Raw genomic sequence first — 21859 nt, forward strand, 5'->3', positions numbered from 1 at the left:
GAAAGTCACAAATATGGTTTAATTTATGACATTTGTTGATAGCACAGAAGCCAGGGTGTGTTATTGTATGTAATGTGTACATAAGGGTGTTTTATTTTGTAACCAAATTTCAAAAGTAACACATTCATAAAGGGTGGCGATTTAGATTTTAAAACTACTGAAATCTTTATGGAGATATTTTTACAAGCTTTACATGCATGAACCATATACTATACATAAAGATTTAATTTATTACGTCAGATTTACATACAGGTTATTACACTTAAAGAAGAACCAATCAAAAAAAAAAAGATAGCATATTTTACAGCATCTTAGAAGGCACATAGAAAAAACAATAGCAATAAACTACACAAGTAACAACTGCTGCTTTTGTTTAGTTAATTGGAATGACCACTTCCTATAATGTGACCCACCATAAAAGCAAAAAGTGCAAACCTCATCAAAACTTTTTAATGAATCAAAGACCAGCTGACGTACAGCTTACATGTCAGACAGTTTAGCATGTTGTCCCATAGTGTGTGTTACAAGTGCTTTTTCCCATTTACCAGCTGCACATGCTCCCCGTTTCCCACCATCTTATCATTTTCAGGATGGAATAGTGCTTGGATATCGAGCATGGCCTTCTGAATGTGCCGCCCGAATCGGTATGAATCCTGAATGTTACACAGAGGAAACGGAGAAAGAGATGAAGAGGTGGAGAAAGTGCTGAGTTTTGAAAAATAAGTTGTACACAGGTAGATCTATAATAAGCAATTCTCTGATTTGTTTGTGCTCTTACTGTATCAGGGCTGGAGAACTTGCTGGAGATGTGGAATGTGATGAGGTTTTCCCCGACAATAATGTAAGACACACCATAACCATCATCAGCCACCTGGGGGTGGACAAGAGATATCATTGCACATAGCCCTCCTAGATCAGGACGACAGGGTGAAATTCTGATTGCTAACTTGTGTACATCTCTAAATATATAAAATGCTTCAACTCACAGGCCCAAATCCACCACCTGAACCCACATATTTAGGGAACTTGTTGATGTCAACTAAATTGAGCTGCTGTTGCGGAGTCTGGCTGGTGGACAACTTCCAGGGTTCTGAGAGCACCTAAAAGTAAAGACGTGAAATGTTGTAGAAAGAAGAATGGTTGTAAAATGTAGTTTGATAGAAAACTGTAAACAAATAAATACAATGCCACTTGATCAATTTCTAACCTTCTTAAGAAATGGCGAGTCAACACCAAGGTGTTTAGACATTATGTAGAGACAGAAGAGGTGACGGTCGATGCCAGGACCCTTCATGGCCAGACGACACATGTGTTGATGCTTATCTGCTGCCTTCCGAAACAGAGCAAGCCTCTGGGCTTTCTGATCACAGGACCAACAGCCAAACAGACAGATTAACTCTTCAAATAAGAATACTATCCAGGTCTGCAACGTTTTATTTCTGTTAACATCAGTTTCACTTTAAACTGTGAGGTAGTTTGAAGTCCAGGCCACTGACACACACAGACACACTACCTCAGGGTCATGGTGATTACGCACTAAGCAGAACAATGTGACCTTTCTTACGATACAGCGTGTCACTAATCGTGACTTGGTAGCACACACACTTCATACCTGATTTGTTGAACATTCATGGACATTTTATGTTGTGTTACTGTTCAGCTTACCGTTGCACTAGTGTCCTCCATGGCTCTGACGAATGCAACAGCCTCAGATGTGCAGGAGCGTACTGTCTCTGTCCGACCATCTCTGAACATACGAGTCATTGATGACTCGTACGTCAGACAAAATAGTCCTTGATCCTTTAAAACAGATACATGGCGGATTTAGTGATGCCAGTTAATACAGTAAAGTATCTAAAAGACAATAGGGAGCAATATTGTTACCCTGAACTGGGCCAACTGCAGGGCCAGCTGAATAAAGGCATCAGGACTGGTCCTGCACTTCTTGATCAGGCCTTTCCCAAACTCTGTAAACAGATAGCTATGGAGATCTACGTCATCAGCTATCTGCTTGGCTATCACGTATGAAGTCTTGATGACTTCTTGACACTAAATAGGGGAAAACAGAAAGACACGTTGACTCATTTTGTAATGAAAATATAATAATTATATTATAATATAAAAATATCTATTTTTACTATAGCAATTAAAGCAAATAGGTTGATAGTTATAGATTATATAAGGTTTTTCTGTACCTCCTTTGGAAATTGCCACTGAAGTCGACTGGGATGTGGCAAGGCTTTGTTCACATCCCCTTTACAGTGCCCCTCCTCTGTGTAGCCAAGATGGAAGCAATCTGTTGCAAGCACATACTACACAGACAGAAGGCGACAGCTGCAGATCATGGCAAACTTTGAATTGCTGCTTTAATCATATGATAACAGTATATATGTCATACCTCCCACATATGTCCAACAACTGGTGCATCAGCCCAAGAATGTTCAACATTTATACCCATTTTTCCATTTGGATAAGAAATCAAAGTGAAGGATTTGTCAAACCACCTGTGAGAAAGGAAAGGACAACATTTCTTAGGGAAAATGAACCAAAGGTAGTCGAGTTTGTGCCGAGGCCTCGCCTCAGCCTCTCTGCCTACCTGTCATAACATTTTCCATGCAGCAGAGACTTGGCGTAACTGTCAAGTGAATTGGTTTTTGTTGAGTCATAACCCTGGGGCTCCTCATCTAACGTCAGGAAGAAGGCAGCTGACTCAATTGCATCCAGGGACACTTTGTTTACTCCCTGACTGAAATATTTAATCCGAGTCCGAGCCCAGAGAACTCTAAAAATAAAAGTAAGACATTTTCATTTAAGTGAGTGAGTATGTGTGCTGTAAATGTGTGTATGTGTATGTTTGTATACACTGTACCTGTTTCCTGCAGTAAGGGCAGCTAATTTGAGTTCCCCTGGCTGTGGCTCTGATGTGTCATTGAGGATCCTTTGAAACTGTGTCTCAAGTTCACTGGGTAAAAGGTGGCGCCCTCCAGTGTACAGCCACAGCTGGAAGAACCGACCTTTGTGGTAAACAACTAGGTGCTTACGGTCAGTCAGGTGCTGCACAATGTCTGCAGTAATTGGTCAGTAAGAGAAACAGGTCAGCCAGGTACAATCAATACTGAAAAACACACTGGACAAATAACAGCTCTCTACTGATTTAAACCTTTACACAGTTGCACTTTGGGCCATCTATCAATTATTAGTGCCAACAGGTATTTAGCTTTCACCACTTTTAACATGCTGGAAAGTTTCAACTCAAGGAGAGCAGGAACTGTCTGTCCCATATGTTTATTCCCTCCTTAAATTAAATGGTCATGAACTGTTGCTCACCTGTTTCTATGCCAGGAATGCGGGTGGTGTTAAACATCCTCTCCATCTGAGTTGAACACATAGGAACAATCCCTAAAGCCCTCAACTGAGATGAAAAAGGAAAAAAGTTAAATCACTGGGGTGACAAAAAATTGCAAAGGTACATATGAACACACTATTTTCGCCAAGGTTTGAATAGTATCGTGTGATTCATGTGAGAACTTTCTGTATTTGTGTTTTTGCTTATGTTCTTCTCTTTTCAAGTACGTAAAAATAGGATAATAGTCACGTAAGTGATATTTAATCAAAACCTGCTCGTGGAAAGAATTACCGGTGCATGTTCACCACGTTCAAGTTTGCGTCTGTACTGCAGCATGGCATGGACCACGTTTCCCGCCCGTGCAGCCTGTCGATGTGTTGGAGTCACGTACAAAAGATCCTTCAAAAAACCCACATGAAGTCAAAACAGTTCATAGTATAAAACAGTATAAAAACAGTTAACAGTATAAATGCAAATAATGTTATTAATAAATATTATTTGTATGAATATTACTTGTGCAGCAGAAGGTGCAGTTTAGAGAATTTAAAATGTGTATTGTATCTATTCCTTTCCCAATTTTTTCATCATAATTTTTGCACGTCTATAACTGCTATAAAAAGCTACTCTAATCACATTCAATCTTACCATCATATAGAAGTTATTGTTCACCATGATAGGACTCCTGCTCCTGAGGTAGATGTATTCCTCCCACCAGTCACTTACCTAGAACAGTTAACACATTATTATTGTATCATATTTTGATTAAAGTGAATTTCAGTTTCAACATTGAATCATTTGTGAACACTACTCACATAATTTGTTGCCCACCAGGATTTTAGCATCAAGTATCTCTGCAGCTGGGCTGCTATTGAATCTCTAAAGTCATTGGCCAAAATCTTCATTTGGTTGTACTGTTCATTGTCCAGCAGAGGATGAATTGACTCAAGATACTGAGTGAAAAACATGGAGAGTTGCCAGGGCAGTACAGCAATATGCTGTAGAAACACAGCTGATATAATAGAAGAGCTGAGAAACAAAGAGAAAACCACGACGACACCCAGGAAAGATGTAACAGAGCTTCTAATGTAGTAGTATCACTAACATGACATATCATATTAGAAGATATTAGGTTATTTAAAGGTGCAATTAACTGAATAAAGAGAGATGTTTATACCAAACCCCATGAATGTTATAGTTACAAATCATGGTCAGGTTTACATGTCAACAAGTGTTGTTTATGTGTACTCATTGGTTCTGGTTATGATCAGGTTTTTGAGTTTAAATGCTGGAGGTCAACATCACATTCTGTTTCAGATATGTGCATATGAGTATAATCGTGTGCAAGGAGTAACCAGGTTTGTGTTCCATCAATATTCCATGATTATTATCAATACTTAATGTGTATGTAAACACAATCATTAAAACAAAACTACCGGGAACATTGTTTCTGGTTACACACCCTGCAAATGGTATCATCCACACTTGGTACAGGGAGCCTGGGTAAGGAGGCCTGGAAGCTGTAGAGCAGTGGTCTGCGCCCAGAGAACATCTTCACCAGGCTCTGGTCACACCAGAACATAAAAAACAATCATAAAACATGTACAGTTTAAAAGACGGCCGGCCTTTTATAACCTATTTCAAAAACATTCAACCCTGGACACAAAGACTAAACAGACAGACAGGCAGACAGAAAATTCTAAATAGCATAATTGGGGATTGAGGCACATACCAGCCACACTTTTGTAGATGTGCTCATCTTTCCATGGGATTCAAAAATCCAGCCATGGTAGGAAAGTAGAACTTTGAGAGTGTATCTCAGGAGGTAGATAAGGAAGAGCCACAGTCCAGTGGCAAACAAGATGCCACTCAGCACTGCTCTGGTCTGCGCTGACAAACAGTCTCTGCTCAGAAAAGGCACAAACACTCTTCCTTGTTATGTTGCCAAAGTTATAGATATACAGCAAAGATAATGAATGTAGATATTACAGATCCTGAATAACACAATAGATCTTTTAAATAAACATTAAATAAAATGTATGTTACAGTTGAATACTGTACACAACAGCATATAACATGATTTCACTGATGGATTTCTGACCGGTATGGTAGGTTATCCTTGATGGAGTCGATCATTCCTAAAGAGGGGTCTATGCGTATATACAAGGAACTCATCATGGCAATCACAACTATCAGCCAGCTGGATGGACTGGCAGGGTAGACTCCAGCTAACACACCATTCTGTCGATAGAAAAAGAACAAGGTTCAATCTCAACACAAAATCAATCTTGGTGACCTGTGTATTGTACGACAATTTGAAAGAAATGTAAATCTCAAACAGCACAATGTGTCTGTAATCTTATGGAGCGACTCCACATTTTAAGCATTTCTTAGTTACATCGACAGTGGTTATAGTACCTTGAATAAAATGGCTTTTTTCTTCCACGCTGTCACTCCTGACAGGTAAATGTTTTTGATGACCTCTTGACTCAATTTAAGGTCCACACCATCTGGGCGCACTGTGAACTGGAAGCCCACCGCCTGGTGTGCCTCAGCCATCTCTATGTATTACTAAGATGGAAAATAAAGTGACACCATCAAGTTTCTGAATAGAATATATCTATAATCTAAATTTTTTTAAATGACCAAAAACCATAAGCAGCCAGATGTTTCACTTGCGAATGAGCTTCAGTGTAATAATACACTGTAGTAGCAATCATCATGAAGCTATTTATAATAAACAAAAAATTAATTTACATTTCACTGACTAGTATTTAGATTATAATTCTAAAAATAAAATTTCAAAATAGACACCTTTCACAGATTTGACTTGACTTGAGCTGAGACAGTACTCAAAGGAAAGTTGCACTGTTTGTGTGTAGTGTTTACTTTTAACGTGATAAAGAAGGTCACAGATTCACAGACGTCAGCATTAATCCCATATGTATATGAATGTTTGTATAAATGGGATCCAGTTCCTTTTCAATGTAGGGACTTTGTGACATTTTTACTAAAGTGTTTAGACTGTACAAACTGATCCATGCAATGACCAGGATGAGAGGTCTAGGATTTCTTTTTCCATGTCATATGACGGGACAGTCACCAAGTGGGACAAAGTTCAATGGCCAGATATAGCAGTGTACCGGCTGAGCATGTGTGCAGACCTCAGCTGGGTAAAAAAATATAAACAGAGTACAGATGAATGCTAAACCCTTTAGTATCACAGCATATTGCGAGATTATACTACAGTAAAACCTTTTACAAAACCTTTACACACATGGCTTCACACAACCAATGCAACACAAGATATTCATATTGTAGCATTTGCAACACATTTGTAATTACAATCAGAAAAACCTATGTGGCTAATATGACATGAAGATGTAAATACGTATAACAGATGAACAGTAAACCCATACTTCACCTGTGTCAGAGCAGAGTCAGTGTAATCCACGCAGTCAAAGCTGCGACTTTGGTTTGTGTCAGTGAGGCAGTGAAATTCCTCTGTATGTTGGCTTGTGTTCTCTGTGTGACTCCAGTGCCCTTGAAGTGGCTTTCCTCAGGTAGTGAGGTCAGAGCTGCTGTCTCACGCCCTCTCTCCCTCTTCCCCAACTCTCTCTCTCTCCCTCCCTCACCACTGACAGTTTCTTTTTGTAACAAGACACCAAACATGGACAGAGTCTAGGCTCATGCGCCAGGAGGCCTCTGCTCTGTAACTGAACCTGCTGCAGCACTGTGTTAGGATCTAACAGACAGTCTTCTACTGACAGTACAGTACCAGTATGATAATAAAAATATAACTAGGTTTTAAAAAAAATTACACTCTGTGTCTGTGAGTAAAATTATTAGCATTCCTACTTTAGGATGTTAAAAAATTTTTATCAAGAGAGAACAAAAATTGTGAAACAAATCACATCACAACTCACAACTTTGAAATCCAACAATAATGTACGTAAAATGTATTTACTGTAAAAAAACAAACAACAATAAAGTCTAGTTCTGAAGTTAATTATTTTAATACAAGTCTAACTGTGTCCTGCTCTTACAAACAAACTTTAAATTTAAGTACTGAACACAAGTGATAATCCACCGAGGGAGCTGATAACCTCATGCTTGAGAATGATACAGGAGCTAGTGCCAAAATAACAATCACAGAACATGTACAGTTTAACAAGGACCTACAGTATTAATAAGTAACATTAACATTAGAAATTAAGATAGAAGATAGATTCATAACAGGTGGAGACTGGCAGAGGGGGAAGAGCTCTGAGGGAGAGAGTGTGGAGAAACATTTTTGCAACTGTGTTGTGCTCTACACTGGGTAACAGAACCTGATCACCTGCAACTGTCCCCTGTCCTGCAAATGCCACCTTCTCAGTTGTGTGCACCTGGAGATAAAGCAAAAGATTATGACCTTCATTAAATTATAGACACCATGTGATTGTGCTTCAAAAACATAGAAGTCAGTTTTCGACCTGTCCCCATTTCTGTGCATGCACACAGAATGACGTCACCACATTCTCTGAGTTGTTTCCACCAATCACAAGCAGCCTATCCGTGGCACCCAGGAAGTAAAGAGTGGGGAGGTCTGCGTCAGCTCTGGTAAGTGTGGGAAGCAGCTCAGACCAGGAGTCTTAAAGACAGAGGAAATACAGACGCTCTGGTTTTATAAATCCAGCTGAACATGTGATTAAGGAAACATTTACCCAACAACAGCACACAGACAAGTAGATCTACACTGTTGAAAATCGTTGTCATAACAACGGCACGTTGCTGGCAACAATAAGCCAGCAAATGTGTGTATATAATAATTTATATTACAGTATCTATACATTTTACTGTAGCATATATTACACAATTATTGTTGTTATTTTGTTGTTTTCTGAATTACATCCTTACTGTAACAAATAGAAGATGGTTTTTAAAAATGGTTGCTAACATCCCTAGCAAACTGACGTGCTAATGCGATTAGCATGCTATGGCGCTAATTACAATTAGCATTGCAGTTTTTTACAAACTGTGTGGACATTTCATTAAAGCCTTAAACCTCTTGGAATTATATTGATTCTAACCAAAGTTATAAATATATTAAACAGTTGACAAACATGTTGATATTAGCTAACAATGCTAGCTGTGTGTTAGCTACCTGTTTAGTAAGGTAGTCATACAGCAGAAAGAAGCAACACTTTTAAAAAATGATTTTAAAACATGAATGTTCAACTTACCTGATTTTGTAAATTAGTTCCACCAGAACTATTAGTGTTATTTATTTTAATTTCATTTCTTGGTTATCAGTTAGTTTTCAATACAGGGACTCATTCTTGCTCCTGATTGGTCAGTTTCTGCCAAAGTATTAACAGCAACATCCTGTTTAAGGCCTCAGCAGCAAAGTACTGTTAACAAAACAACACTACTGCAGTTACAACTGCAGTGTACTGCATATAGCACCATGCAAGTACAGTAATAATACAGTTAAAATGAGTACATTTACTACAGTACAACAGTAGTACAACAGTATAGCAGCATGTGCTGTTGTGTCTCACCTTGCCTCGTGTTATACTGCAGCAGCAGTTTCTCTCCTGTTCTCTGGATGCTTCCAAGCACATAGATGTTGTGTCCAAGGCTTGTAGCAAGGGGCACATCATGGGACAAAGACATGGAGAACTGGAAGTCAGTGAGCGGCAGGGAGGAGACAAACCTAAGGGTTGTATTGCATTATGGTTATATCTTGGTCTTTGCAATAACAATGATCTAACAAGCTACATAACTAACCAGGAAAAGCCAACAGCTGTTGCAAGTTGAATGTGGGCATATGCTTTTCTAAAACACAGTCAACTTACATGATAAGCGCTTCAACCAGGTTCTGTTTAAGATGTGACACCTAACTTACAAGCTGATTATTCACACAATAATAATGACCATAAAATCGAGGAGTATTGTAAGTAATGCATACTGTCTAGGAGTAATGGCAAAATAATTTCTCAGTACCATCTAAAAATGGCCATCTGGTTTACACTAACAAAGCAGGCACAAACCTCCAGGTGTCTTCCCATGGATCATAGCATTCTACAGCTGTATAGAGAGCTGTGCAGGAGTCTGGGGTCACCAGGGAGTCCAAGTACCAGCCTCCCACAGCGTAAACACAGTCTTCACAGGCCACTGCACTAAAGTGCCTTCTGTGCTGTGGACGTAACAGATGTTACTGTTTTCATTAGTGTTATACAGTATAAATGACTGCAAAATACATGAAAAACAAGTTTAACTCTATGCAATCCATACATGTTAATTTATGATTTACAAATTAGAACAAGGCCTCACCTTAATTAGAGGAGCTGTGGAGACCCATTCATTAGTGAAAGGATTATACCTAAAGGAAGCCATTTTAAACTCCCAGCCTCTCTTCATGCGGTGCCTATAGCCTCCTATGATGTACAAGTAGTTATACAGGATGACTGTAGTAAAGCACCACTTATCAGCCCTGAAGGGAAGTTCTGAAACAGGATGCCAATCTCCGCTGTCCTCTGACCCTCTCAGGGTGAAAATATGTCGGGCACGTTCAGTTTCTGGGTCTTTCCAAGACTTCAGGTTCTCTTTCCTAAGACTGCAGAGACGTCGATTTCCTTGTGTTCTCAGGTGGACAACTTCCTCCTTCTCCTCATCATTCAGACACCTCAGGTATAAATGTAATGACAAGATAAGAACGTGTAGCAAACTCAAGTAATTGTACACCAAATATGCCTGTTGGTTTAATAAAGGCACTGAATCCAACTCCTTAAACTAAGGTAAAAAAAAAACAAAATGTGTTATTTTGGGTGAATATATATCTCCTCCATGCATGGACTTGTTATTAGTTGCAGGTCAAAAATTTCTGCTTGACCAGTAAATTTTGTCGTATTCTTGTTTATCAAAATTTCATACTGACTATGACCTGAAGGCAAAACGTTGAGTGGAGTGGAATTATTTCAAGTCTCTTGTGCAACTACACAGCATTATATTATCTGCCAATTTGTCTTATTTATACTAGACTTAAAGGAACAGCCCAGCTTTTTTGCAAATACTCCATATTTACATTAGCTTCCATTTAAAACTGTCATGGCCAACATTGTTTCACATTGATCTGGTATGTTTTAGTGGAGTTAAGTAAAGAATTTTCCTGTCGTGGGATAAATAAAGTCTATCTTATCTTATGTGGCAGGGATGTTTATGGCTCCTGTCCCAATCAACTATGACCAATTATTTGAATATCTTTGCCAAAGATCAAGTCTTCTACTACTCCATGTCCAGGATCTATTCAGCAAAGTTTTCTAATATACAAAAAATAAAAACATGACACCGAACATCAAGGTCTTACATGAAAACACAAACAGGTGGTCAGGTTTTATGCCAGGTCGCATTGACAAAACATGTTATGATAACCCTAGGGTACAAAGTCTCCCGTGATTTTTGTGCTGCTTTATTTAACATCAGTGCTGAACTTAACAAATATTTAAAATCAATTCTTTGGGCAAAAACATCAAGATGAGAAACAAGGGAGGAATTGTCAGGAAAAAGATCAGCGATGTACTCAAAGTCTTGGATATGGTAGTAAGCAGGTTGAGGTTGAGTAAAATTACACCAGAGCTATGTTTGTATTACCACAACCTGTAATTGCATAATACTTATCTAAATAAAAGTATTGGTAGCGCAATAAAATCTACACTGTAGGGTTAAACCTGTCAAATACTAAAATGTTATATACATCTATTGTTCTTAATTTTTTTAACAGCACATTTAAAGTAACTTCCTCCCTGCAAAATGAAATAGCATGTTCTTACATTTGCATTATCCAAGACTGGATGGATATTCATGTGTAACTGAAGTATTTATCAGATTCAGTATTTATCATGTCTGCACTTTTCTCCAGAACACAGAAACGTTGTTGGATTCACAAAGTCAGTATTTGTCAGTGGATAAAGACATGGCTGAACAAAAAAAAACAGCAGAGGAAGAAAACTGAGGACATCCTGAAGACTGTGGTGGACAGACGTGAGACCCTCCTGGAGAGTGAGATAAAAACCCTGTTGGCAGAGATTGAAGATCTGAAGCAAAAAAATAGTGATCTGCAGACTCACGTGATACAATTACCGGTAACTGAAGAGAAAAACGACATTGTTTCCTCTTATGTCCAGTTTCAATCTGAGGAACTGAAAAGCCTGGCAGACCATCTGCAAAAAAAACATCTCTCAGCTCTGCAGGATCATATAAAAATCATAAATGATGAAAAAGAAAACCACAGTGCCAGCCTAGATCGGGTTGACTCGGAAGCAAATGTTGGGCTTCGGAAAGAAAATCATGATCTGCAGGAAAACATGGAAGTATACTTCAAGAGGGAGTTGCGAGAACTTCGGGACCTAGTGGAGAGGACAAGGCCAGGGATCATTGAAAAGAATGAACTAATATCAAAACAAATAAAAGAAATTGCTGATATGAGGCAAATGATAGAAGAGCAATCTACCCTCATAAAAGACTTGAGACAGACAGTCCGTGACCTTAGGAGCCAGCAGGAGGAGAAGCAGGAGGAGGAGATACTAGCTGGCACACAGAATCTCAGTGAGGAATTAAAGACTTTCACTGAAAATACAGAACAACTGGACACACCTTCCACCCCCCAGCCTGAACAACAGCTGAGTCTTCAGGGGGTTGATTACCAAAGAAACTACTCAAAGTAGGTTTGTTGGCTGGCGTTGCCACTGTGGAGGTGGCTGCGGTGGCCAACAAATAATCAATTTGGATGGTGGACCGTGATGCAGCAGTTAGCACTGTCACAGCAAGAATATTCAGGATTCAAACCTTCTGAAGGAGGGTTCAAGAACTTCTTGCTGTGACAGTCTCTCCCCGTACACGTGTGGGTTTACTCCGGGAGCTCTGGTTTCTCCCACAGACATTTTAATTAGCAACTTTTTATTGGCTTTTTTAAAAATTGTAATAAAAAAAAAAATTTTTATAAAAATAAAAAAAAAATTTAAAATCTTTGTCATGTGTCATTGTTATGGTGGTAAATCATTTTAAATATTTAAGATTTACAGTTGTGCAGGTCATGGTTATCACGTGGTTGCTACTCAGTGGCAATTGGACTTGCTTGGGATTCAAAAGGCTTCTTAAGTAAAAAAAAAATAGTGAAAAAAAATAGTGAAACAAGAACCTGAAGCACAAGTGTGTCACGAGAAAAAGTTAAAAAATGAAGCTATTTGTTAAAGTAGATTAAATGTTATATTTTTAATCGTTGCAAATGCCAGTGTATACCTGATGAAGTGAGACAGTTCCAACATGTTTCTACTCAGGTAGGTGAACACAGTCATCTCCATGTCTGCACAACAGATCTCCTGAGCCAGGTTCAGGTAGGATAAACAATTATCTGGCCTGAGTTCATCAGCAAGGACCGACAAGCACCGTGAGAGAAATGCCTCAGCCAGGAGATAACTGCTGACCTTCAGAAAGAGAGGAAGCAAGAGATGGTGGATTATTTTTGGCCTGAATCACAGCAGAAATCCTGAGCTTTCCTATGGGAACATGTATTTTTGTTTGCACACCTGTATGTGTGTACCCAAATCATCCAGGGGGACTTTAAACTTGTCATAGAAGGAGAACTCGAGGAGGTTGTAGAAGATGGAGGAGGAGACGTGGTTCAGCTGGATGAGGCTCTCTGAGGTCTCTCTCATTCTGGACTGGGACAAGGCTCTGAAGTATTCACTGCACTCTGCCAGCCTTCTGAGATCCACCTTAAACATGAATTATTAAACTCAGTTTTCTTTAGCCTTAGGCTAGTTTTTGATTAACCTTTTCTTTTTACTTACATGGAAAGCATGTGTGCTTGTTTGGACAGTAACCATGGTTTCACCTCCATCTCCAAGGTGATATGTGCAGAGTGCCTCTTTGGTTTTCCACTCTTCTGAGTCCGCTTGGCATGATCTTCTTTCTGGTGATGACATCCAAGTACTGGTGTCTGGAAAAGCTTCCCAAATTCTCATGAGGCCACTTTACAAGCATACACTTATCCATTCAAACAGTATCATTAAATATTCCTTCAAATGATTCATCTCATCCCTTTAAAGCCTTTATGTAAGGTAAAAAAAGCCCCAGAAAGAATTCCAGTCACGGACAGCACCTTCTGCAGCCTCTGTACCACTACCCCCATCTCCATTTCTCAGTCGCATGCCTCTTTCCAAGGCAAACAACAAAATAGATGTAAGCAAAGATAGCAAAAGGTGAATAAAAGGCTGGCAAAATTATTCTTTGATTCAGAATTCCTGTTTGCTCTGCATGAGATTCAGTCGATTCATGAGTATTCTGCAAACTCTGAGTAGTGTACTTTTTCTTTGCCCGTCTATTCTTAGCACGTGGAGGTTGGACGTCACGGGACGCTCAAGTTACTTTGCAATATGAGAGGAACTGGTTTAACAAAATATCTAACCCCATTTGTGGAAAAATATTTTTTATGGGACAGTCATTGAAATAAGTGAACTGGCACATGTTAAGCACATTTCTAAGCTTTTAATAATGTTTTAGTAGTGCAAAACGGAGCAACATAACAGAGCTGTATTAACAGTGAGTGAAACTATATTGGGATCATTTGCAATAAAAAGTAGTTGTAGTTAAGGAAGTACAGTTAACGTTGTAGTCAAATTAATTAAAATTTATACAATTCAGATAAATCACACAACATAAAAGAATCATTAAGGTATTTCAACAATTCTTATCGTAGAAGTCAAAACCCTATTTCACATTAAAATGGACTACAGGGAAGTTATTCCAAGAGACATTTCATTTGTTGTTGCTAATATAGGCAATTAATGGTTACATCCATGTGCCAGATGGACATTTCAGTTTACCTAATATAATAGGCAAAGATTCCAAGTTACTGTTCTTGGAAAAGAAAAAGAAAAAATGCACAAAACAACAACGCTTTGAAATATCTGACTGATTCAGCATGATGACAGATTACAAAAGGTTAAACAAGCTGCTTTCAACTTTGGCAGTTAGTTAAATAACTGTACAAATAATAACTGATATCTAGCGGTGGTCTAGGTAGTAGCCAGTCAGTATAACCAGCTTAAACTGTAACTGTAGCAATGATTAAACTAACACTTTTGTTGACTACAGTCATACTGTAAAAACTGCTCTTGTGTAATAATTTGCTAAACGTAGGTACGTTATTAACATCACTTTACTGTATCTCAGGAGGAATCATTGGTGAGGAGCAAAACTATCTCACACATGCAACAGGTAACCGTGTGGAGTAGTTAGATGATTTGCTTCTCCTCTTACAACCAGCCCTTATGGAATCTATGCACTCGAATGACGAATGAACATCAGAAGACAGAAGTGAGGTAGGATGACTAAAAATAATAAAGAAAAAAGTTACATACAAAAACCTTCCACACTAAACTAACAACTACTGGTTTAGTATACAATTGAGCATCACACTTACTGACCCTGGTAAATGATAAGCCAACAACTTTCAGTGCTGTAGAGCTATACCTGCTCTGACTACATCACACCACATGGATAGGTGCTCATTAATTTGGATTGTATGTATGCTTAGACTGTGATTATGACATAACAGGAAACTAATGTCAACCTATCACTCGACACTGCTTGTCATAAGCAGAGCAGCGAAGGACTGGAGTTTTAATAACACGCTGCTTAAAAAGAATTTTAACAGGCAAATGTGAGCTTATAGAGTGATAATGAAAAACATGGGATGGTACATTCTGACTTAAATGGCAGGTTTCAGGAGAAGAGCTTTTTTTGCTTGAAGTAGGCCTCAAAGCGACACTGAGCATAGTCCTGGAAAACAGTAAAGGCTATTGTGAGAAGGGGATAGTCAAATTAAACATGTACAAAAGAAATTTGAAATACATGTAGTAAGCAGCAGGCATTTGCATCAAACTATAAGAGAAAATAAATCTCTTTACCATATATCCAAATTCAATCTTGGAAATCTTGGCTTGAATGATGGACCACAGACCCCAGAGAAAGTGCGATGCTAATGCATATCTACAAATGACAATCACAACAAAACAGCTTGGGGTGATTCTGCTATAAGGTTCGATCACATCAACATCATGTGCACCACTGTTCAATTAGTAGAACACTGTATCACCTGTTGGCTTCAAGTATCATGTCCTACATTTTACAGGGGAACCATTGAGAGCATCCTGAGCGGCTGCATCACTGCCTGGTTTGGGAACTGCACCGTTTCGGATCGCAAGGCCCTACAACGGATAGTGAGGACAGCTGAAAAGATCATTGGAGTCTCTCTCCCCTCCATCACGGACATTTACACCACACGCTGCATCCGCAAGGCTACCTGCATTGTGGACGACCCCACCCACCCCTCACACCCAATCTTCACACTTCTGCCATCAGGGAAGAGGTTCCGGAGCATTCGGGCCCTCACAACCAGACTTTTGAACAGTTTCTTCCCCCAAGCCATCAGGCTCCTCAACACACACACAACAAACTGAACTGAGCACACACACTCTCTGGATTTGACATGTTTCCATCTTTCAGTTGTAAATTGTATTCATTTCCGCTACTGGTCGCTGCTGTTTTGTGTTTTGTGTTCTGTTTTTGCATTGTCTTCTGATGTCTGTCTGCACTTTTTCTTTGTGTTCTTGCACTGTTTGCACTAGGTTGCACAGGACGCACTTTATGTGTTTTGCTAGGACAACTTAGCAGTCCTCAGCCCCATGTTTGTCTTGTTGCCGTTTTATGTAGCACCATGGTTCTGGAGAAACGTTGTCTCATTTCACTATGTACTGCTTCAGCTATATGTGGTTGGAATGACAATAAAGCTTCTTGACTCTTGACTCCTCTTCAATCTGTGTCTGGTCCACTGTCACGTTTGAATGTCTTCTCTGTTCTGCCAAATAATTCCTGATAAAATGAAGCTGTAATAATTATTTGTGACCTATAACACGCATGTAGAACTGCCACATTCCTTTTTTTGTGGTAACAGTGGCTATTTTCTGTTGGGTGATGTGGACGCTGGTATTTCGAGATTTTCAATACAAACCTGCATTAAGTGACTGCACCACTAGATGGCGCTGTGAGACCTGAACTACTGTGACCTTTTTCTAACATCTAATGTCATTTGGCTGAAAATGTTACACCATCTCTGTGTAACACATAAAATGCTTCTCAAATGTTTTAATGGTAGACTGGTCTTTTAAATACTAAGATGGGGTCTTACCAGACTACCACGTACATGTTGAGCAAGTAAGTAAATAAAGGACCACTTATAACCTTGACTTTCAAAAGAGTCTGTTAGTAGCAAGAACAGAAACAATAGTGCAAAGAAAAGTGGACACTATCCTCAGACTGACCTGTTGTTCTCTGGTGGGGTAATTCTCTGGTGTAGCTTTGTAGAAAGGCCACTGGTTGTAAGTATAATCATACATCCACTCACAGAAATGGTTCCCAAAGTCAAAACCCCTACACAAAAGAAATTATACTATGTTAATCCAGATAGTGCAATCTAAAACTAGAGCCCAAAACACTAAACATAAGACATCACTGTGGATTTTTAGGGCTCTGGTTTGCTACCTGCAAAACTAAACCCTTAAAATTATGGGTTACCACATTACCTGTAGTTGTAACTGCTGTATTCAAAGTCGATCAGCATGAGTCTTTCTCTGGAGGTGTTGCCTTTTTCTTCTAGCACGAGGATGTTACCTGCCATGAAAACGAGTAAGAAAACCCAATCAATTAATCACACCCTTTGATTATTTAATCATTAGCATCACAACAGAGGGTATGTGAACTATTCAGACTGATGTATACATGGGTGGTGGTGGTGGTGGTTTTTGAGTGATAAACAAAAGCTCTAAATCATATGAATACATTGTGCTTAGTAAATGATGTACTTCTGTTCTGGGGTCTAGTTTAGTTCTATTTATGGACAGTTTCAACATAATCATATTGGGACAGACTACAGTGTACCACCATCCTTGTGGTAACAGTTTGACAAAGGCCCTTCCTGTTCCAACATGACACTGACATATAGCACAAAGCCAGGTCCACAAAGAAAACTTTGTCCTGTGAAATTATGTTTTTACACCATCTAAAACTTCTGTGATGAGCTGACTGCATGGCCCTAGCACCCAGCAACATATTTTTTCATGTGGCTGGGATGTTTATGGTTCCTGTCCCAATCAACTATTACCAAATATTTGAATATCTTTCCTAAATCAAATCCAGATCAAGTCTTCTATTACTCCATGTCCAGGATTTATTCAGCAAAGTTTTCTAATATACAAAAAATAAAAACATGACACCGAACATCAAGATCTTACATGAAAACACAAACAGGTGGTCAGGTTTTATGCCAGGTCACATTGACAGAACATGTTATGATAACCCTAGGGTACAAAGTCTCCCGTGATTTTTGTGCTGCTTTTTTAACATCAGTGCTGAACTTAACAAATATTTTAAAATCAATTCGTTGACCAAAAACATCAAGATGAGAAACAAGGGAGGAATTGTCAGGAAAAGATCAGCGATGTACTCAAAGTCTTGGATATGGTATTAAGCAGGTTGAGGTTGAGTAAAATGACACTAGAGCTGTGTTTGTATTACCACAACTTGTAAATGCATAATACCCTTTTTACTACAACTTGTAAATGCATAATACTCCAAATAAAAGTATTGGTAGCGCAATAAAATGTTCTTAATTTTTTTAACAGCACATTTAAAGTAACTTCGTCCCTGCAAAATGAAATAGCACGTTCTTACATTTGCATTATGCAAGACTACATGGATATTCATGTGACTTTTCACAAGCTCATTTGGCCAAACTTCACGTTTTCTGTGACAGTTTGTCATATCAAATGCAAACATCAGGTTCTAGCTTTGAAAGTGTATTTGACACATGACTATGTTGGCCAGATAGGTAATTATTAATAGTCATCACTATTACTTTTCACTATTTGATGACTGTTACTAGTCATCAAAAAAAATCAATTTGGACAGCACAGTGCTCCATTCATATCTGTGGAAACAGATTCCCTTACTTCAAATGGTTTATGCACATTATGAAAGGTTTATAAATTAGTAGCTCAATTAATACAGCAGTGTATTACAGCAAATATACATTTATATTTTATTTATGTATTCATTATTATTATTATTGTTACTACTTTTCATATTGCTATTGTTGCTGTTATTATATAAATTATATATATGAATATATGATACACAGGTCTAAGAAATATTTTGGATAAATGAGTGTGTTTTTAATAGTTGTGTTTGTTTTTATTTGCTCTTATTTGATGGATTTCCCACAAAAATTGTAGGATTTGCAAAGATTTTTCCAAAACATTTGTGAAATAAATAAAAGACAATCTAAAAAACATCATCACGTTGGAATATAATGAAAGGCATTTGAAGCCTTCTATAGAATGTGATGACGTCACACAAGATCAAAGCCACTTCTACACTTTAAGACCCTTAGTTTTTAGATCCCATCATTAGTTGATTTTCTGACAAAGAGTCTTTGTTACTGTTTTCCTAAAAGGTAACTTAGGTATGTATCAGAATAATTTTTGCACTTCTCTGCATAACACAGAAACGTCGTTGGATTCACAAAGGCAGTATTTGTCAGTGGATAAAGAAATGGCTGAAATAACCAAAAAGGAGGAGAAGAAAATTGAGGACATCCTGAAGACTGCACCTGTAGTGTACAGACGTGAGGCCCTCCTGGAGACTCGGATTAAAGACCTGTTGGCAGAAATTGAAGATCTGATGCAACAAATTCGTGATCTGCATACTAACGTGCGAGAATTAACTGAAGAGAAAAACAACCTTTTTTCAACATTCCTCAAGCTTCAATCTCAGACAGAGAAATGTCTGGCACACGTTGATCAACTACAGAAAAGGAATTGGGCTCTGCTGAATCAGATGAATATCATAAATGAGGAAAAAGAAAACCTCAGTGCCAGCCTAGATCGGCTTGACTCTCAGAGAAAGGGATTGCTGGAAGCAAATGCAAGGCTTCGGAAAAAAAATCACGATCTGCAGAAAAACATCACGGACATAAGCGACATAGTGGACAGGACGAGACCAGTGATCATTGAAAACAAAGAACTAATATCAAAGCAAGCAAAAGAAATTGCTGATATGAGGCAAACGATAGAAGAGCAATCTACCCTCATAAAGGACTTGAGACAGTCAGGCCGTGACCTTAGGAGCCAGCAGGAGAAGAAGAAGGAGGAGGAGATACTGGACAGAACTTCCACCCCCCAGCCTGAACAACAGGGTGCTGGGAGTTCATGGGGTTGGTTGCCAAAGACAATCCTCAAAATAGGTTTGTTTGCTGGCATTGCCACTGTGGGTGTGGCTGCGGTGGTCAACACCCTCAGTGTTAGCTACAGTCCTGCCCCACAAACCTGCCTCAAATGTGCCTACCAGGCACTTGAGGCCTGCTGCAGCTACAAATAACAGATAAAAACTGCCTTTTGGCCAGATGGTGTACGGTGATGCAGCAGTTAGCACCGCCCCAGCAGGAATGTTCAGCATTCAAACCTCCTGAAGGGGGTTTTAAGATCTAAACCCTCTGAAGGAGGGTTTTGGATTCAAACCTTCTGAACAAGGTTTTAGGATTTACACTCTTTTTCAGGGGGTGTAAATCTTAAATCTTCTGAAGGAGGGTTCAAGAACTTCTTGCTGTGACAGTGCTTTTTACTACCTGCATCCTGGAGATTACACAGTGATGCAGCAGTTAGCAATGTCCCAGCAGGAATGTTCAGGATTCAAACCCCCTGAAGGAGGTTTTAAGATTTACACTCTTTTGCAGAGGGTGTAAATCTTAAACCTTCTGAAGGAGGGTTCATGGACTTCTTGCTGTGACAGTGCCTTTTACTGCCTGCATCCTGGAGATAACATCTCTCCCCGTACACCTGTGGGTTTACTCCGGGAGCTCCGGTTTCTCTCACAAACATTTAAATTAGCAACTTTTAATTGGCTTAAAAAAAAAATGTAAAAAAATAAATAAAAATAAATAATGAATAAAAAGAAAATATTAATTAAAAATCACTGTCATGTGTCATAGTTAAGGTGGTAAATCATTTTAAATATTTAAGTAGTGTAAAACACTGTTTATATGTCATATGAACTGTGGGGGATTAAAAAGGCTTCTTAAGTTAAAAAAAAAATAGTGAAACAAGAACCTGAAACACAAGTGTGTCACGAGAAAAAGTTATAAAATGAAGCTATTTGTTAAAGTAGAATAAAGTTATATTTTTCATTGTTGCAAATGCCAGTGTATACCTGATGAAGTGAGACAGTTCCAACATGTTTCTACTCAGGTAGGTGAACACAGTCATCTCCATGTCTGCACAACAGATCTCCTGAGCCAGGTTCAGGTAGGATAAACAATTATCTGGCCTGAGTTCATCAGCAAGGACCGACAAGCACCGTGAGAGAAATGCCTCAGCCAGGAGATAACTGCTGACCTTCAGAAAGAGAGGAAGCAAGAGATGGTGGATTATTTTTGGCCTGAATCACAGCGGAAATCCTGAGCTTTCCTATGGGAACAAGTATTTTTGTTTGCACACCTGTATGTGTGTACCCAAATCCTCCAGGGGGACTTTAAACTTGTCATAGAAGGCCACCACAGTGTCATAAAAAGTCTTTATTTGTTTATTATTAAGGTAAACACCCAGGTATTTAAATGTGTCCACAGTCTCAATGTCTGAGCCCTGGATGTTCACCGGTGAGTGTGGTGGAGGCGACCTCCTCAAGTCAAGAACCAGCTCCTTTGTCTTGCTGGTGTTTAGGATCAGGTGGTTATTTTCACACCAGCCCACAAATCCACATATCCAAGTACTGGTGTCTGGAAAAGCTTCCCAAATTCTCATGAGTCTACTTTTCAACCATACACTTATCCATTCAAACAGTATCATAAAATATTCCTTCAAATGATTCATCTCACCGGCAGTGTTAATCCACAATGAAGATTTAAATACTGCCAACAATCAACAACACCAGATGCTATTTGATTGTTAAAAATATGAAAGTTGAAGGATAAAATGCAACCACTGCTCTTATCATACCCCTTTAAAGCCTTTATGTAAGGTAAAAAAAAAGCCCCAGAAAGAATTCCAGTCACGGACAGCACCTTCTGCAGCCTCTGTACCACTACCCCCATCTCCATTTCTCACATGCCTCTTTCCAAGGCAAACAACAAAATAGATGTTAGCAAAGATAGCAAAAGGTGAATAAAAGGCTGGCAAAATTATTCTTTGATTCAGAATTCCTGTTTGCTCTGCATGAGATTCAGTCGATTCATGAGTATTCTGCAAACTCTGAGTAGTGTACTTTTTCTTTGCCCGTCTATTCTTAGCACGTGGAGGTTGGACATCATGGGATGCTCAAGTTACTTTGCAATATGAGAGGGACTGGTTTAACAAAATATCTAACCCCATTTGTGGAAAAATATATTTTATAGGACAGTTATTGAAATAAGTGAACTGGCAC

At 38.8% G+C, this 21859-nt stretch overlaps 4 protein-coding genes across 4 annotated transcripts; 1 reads left to right on the forward strand and 3 right to left on the reverse strand.

The window, feature by feature from the left end:
• Positions 1–80: 80 nt before the first annotated feature.
• Positions 81–6899, reverse strand: cpt1b (carnitine palmitoyltransferase 1B (muscle)). The gene is made up of 19 exons (XM_026365622.1): positions 6768–6899; positions 5762–5914; positions 5445–5584; positions 5076–5247; positions 4806–4907; positions 4159–4296; positions 3992–4069; positions 3638–3745; positions 3328–3412; positions 2870–3065; positions 2597–2782; positions 2399–2504; positions 2196–2312; positions 1885–2049; positions 1666–1800; positions 1208–1360; positions 987–1100; positions 779–871; positions 81–653 (listed from the first exon to the last, which is right to left on the reverse strand). Exons 2-19 carry the CDS (start codon positions 5900–5902, stop codon positions 522–524), a joined length of 2361 nt encoding a protein of 786 aa, XP_026221407.1. The 5' UTR covers positions 5903–5914; positions 6768–6899; the 3' UTR covers positions 81–521.
• A 302-nt stretch (positions 6900–7201) lies between these two features.
• Positions 7202–21531, reverse strand: LOC113165851 (actin-binding protein IPP). Its single transcript, XM_026365623.1, has 9 exons — positions 21198–21531; positions 13177–13325; positions 12913–13101; positions 12626–12810; positions 9662–10013; positions 9379–9524; positions 8887–9041; positions 7819–7976; positions 7202–7731 (listed from the first exon to the last, which is right to left on the reverse strand). Exons 1-9 carry the CDS (start codon positions 21307–21309, stop codon positions 7549–7551), a joined length of 1629 nt encoding a protein of 542 aa, XP_026221408.1. The 5' UTR covers positions 21310–21531; the 3' UTR covers positions 7202–7548.
• LOC113165849 (choline/ethanolamine kinase-like) lies at positions 14798–17029 on the reverse strand. The gene is made up of 6 exons (XM_026365621.1): positions 16972–17029; positions 16711–16819; positions 16198–16275; positions 15486–15508; positions 15298–15379; positions 14798–15169 (listed from the first exon to the last, which is right to left on the reverse strand). Exons 1-6 carry the CDS (start codon positions 17007–17009, stop codon positions 15113–15115), a joined length of 387 nt encoding a protein of 128 aa, XP_026221406.1. The 5' UTR covers positions 17010–17029; the 3' UTR covers positions 14798–15112.
• Positions 18786–19822, forward strand: LOC113165848. The gene is made up of 2 exons (XM_026365620.1): positions 18786–18997; positions 19031–19822. The coding sequence occupies exons 1-2, from the start codon at positions 18911–18913 to the stop codon at positions 19820–19822; spliced, it is 879 nt and encodes a 292-aa protein (XP_026221405.1). The 5' UTR covers positions 18786–18910.
• Positions 21532–21859: the final 328 nt, after the last annotated feature.

The sequence above is a fragment of the Anabas testudineus genome, chromosome 6 (assembly GCF_900324465.2).
Source record: "Anabas testudineus chromosome 6, fAnaTes1.2, whole genome shotgun sequence".
In the NCBI taxonomy this organism is placed as follows: Eukaryota; Metazoa; Chordata; class Actinopteri; order Anabantiformes; family Anabantidae; genus Anabas; species Anabas testudineus.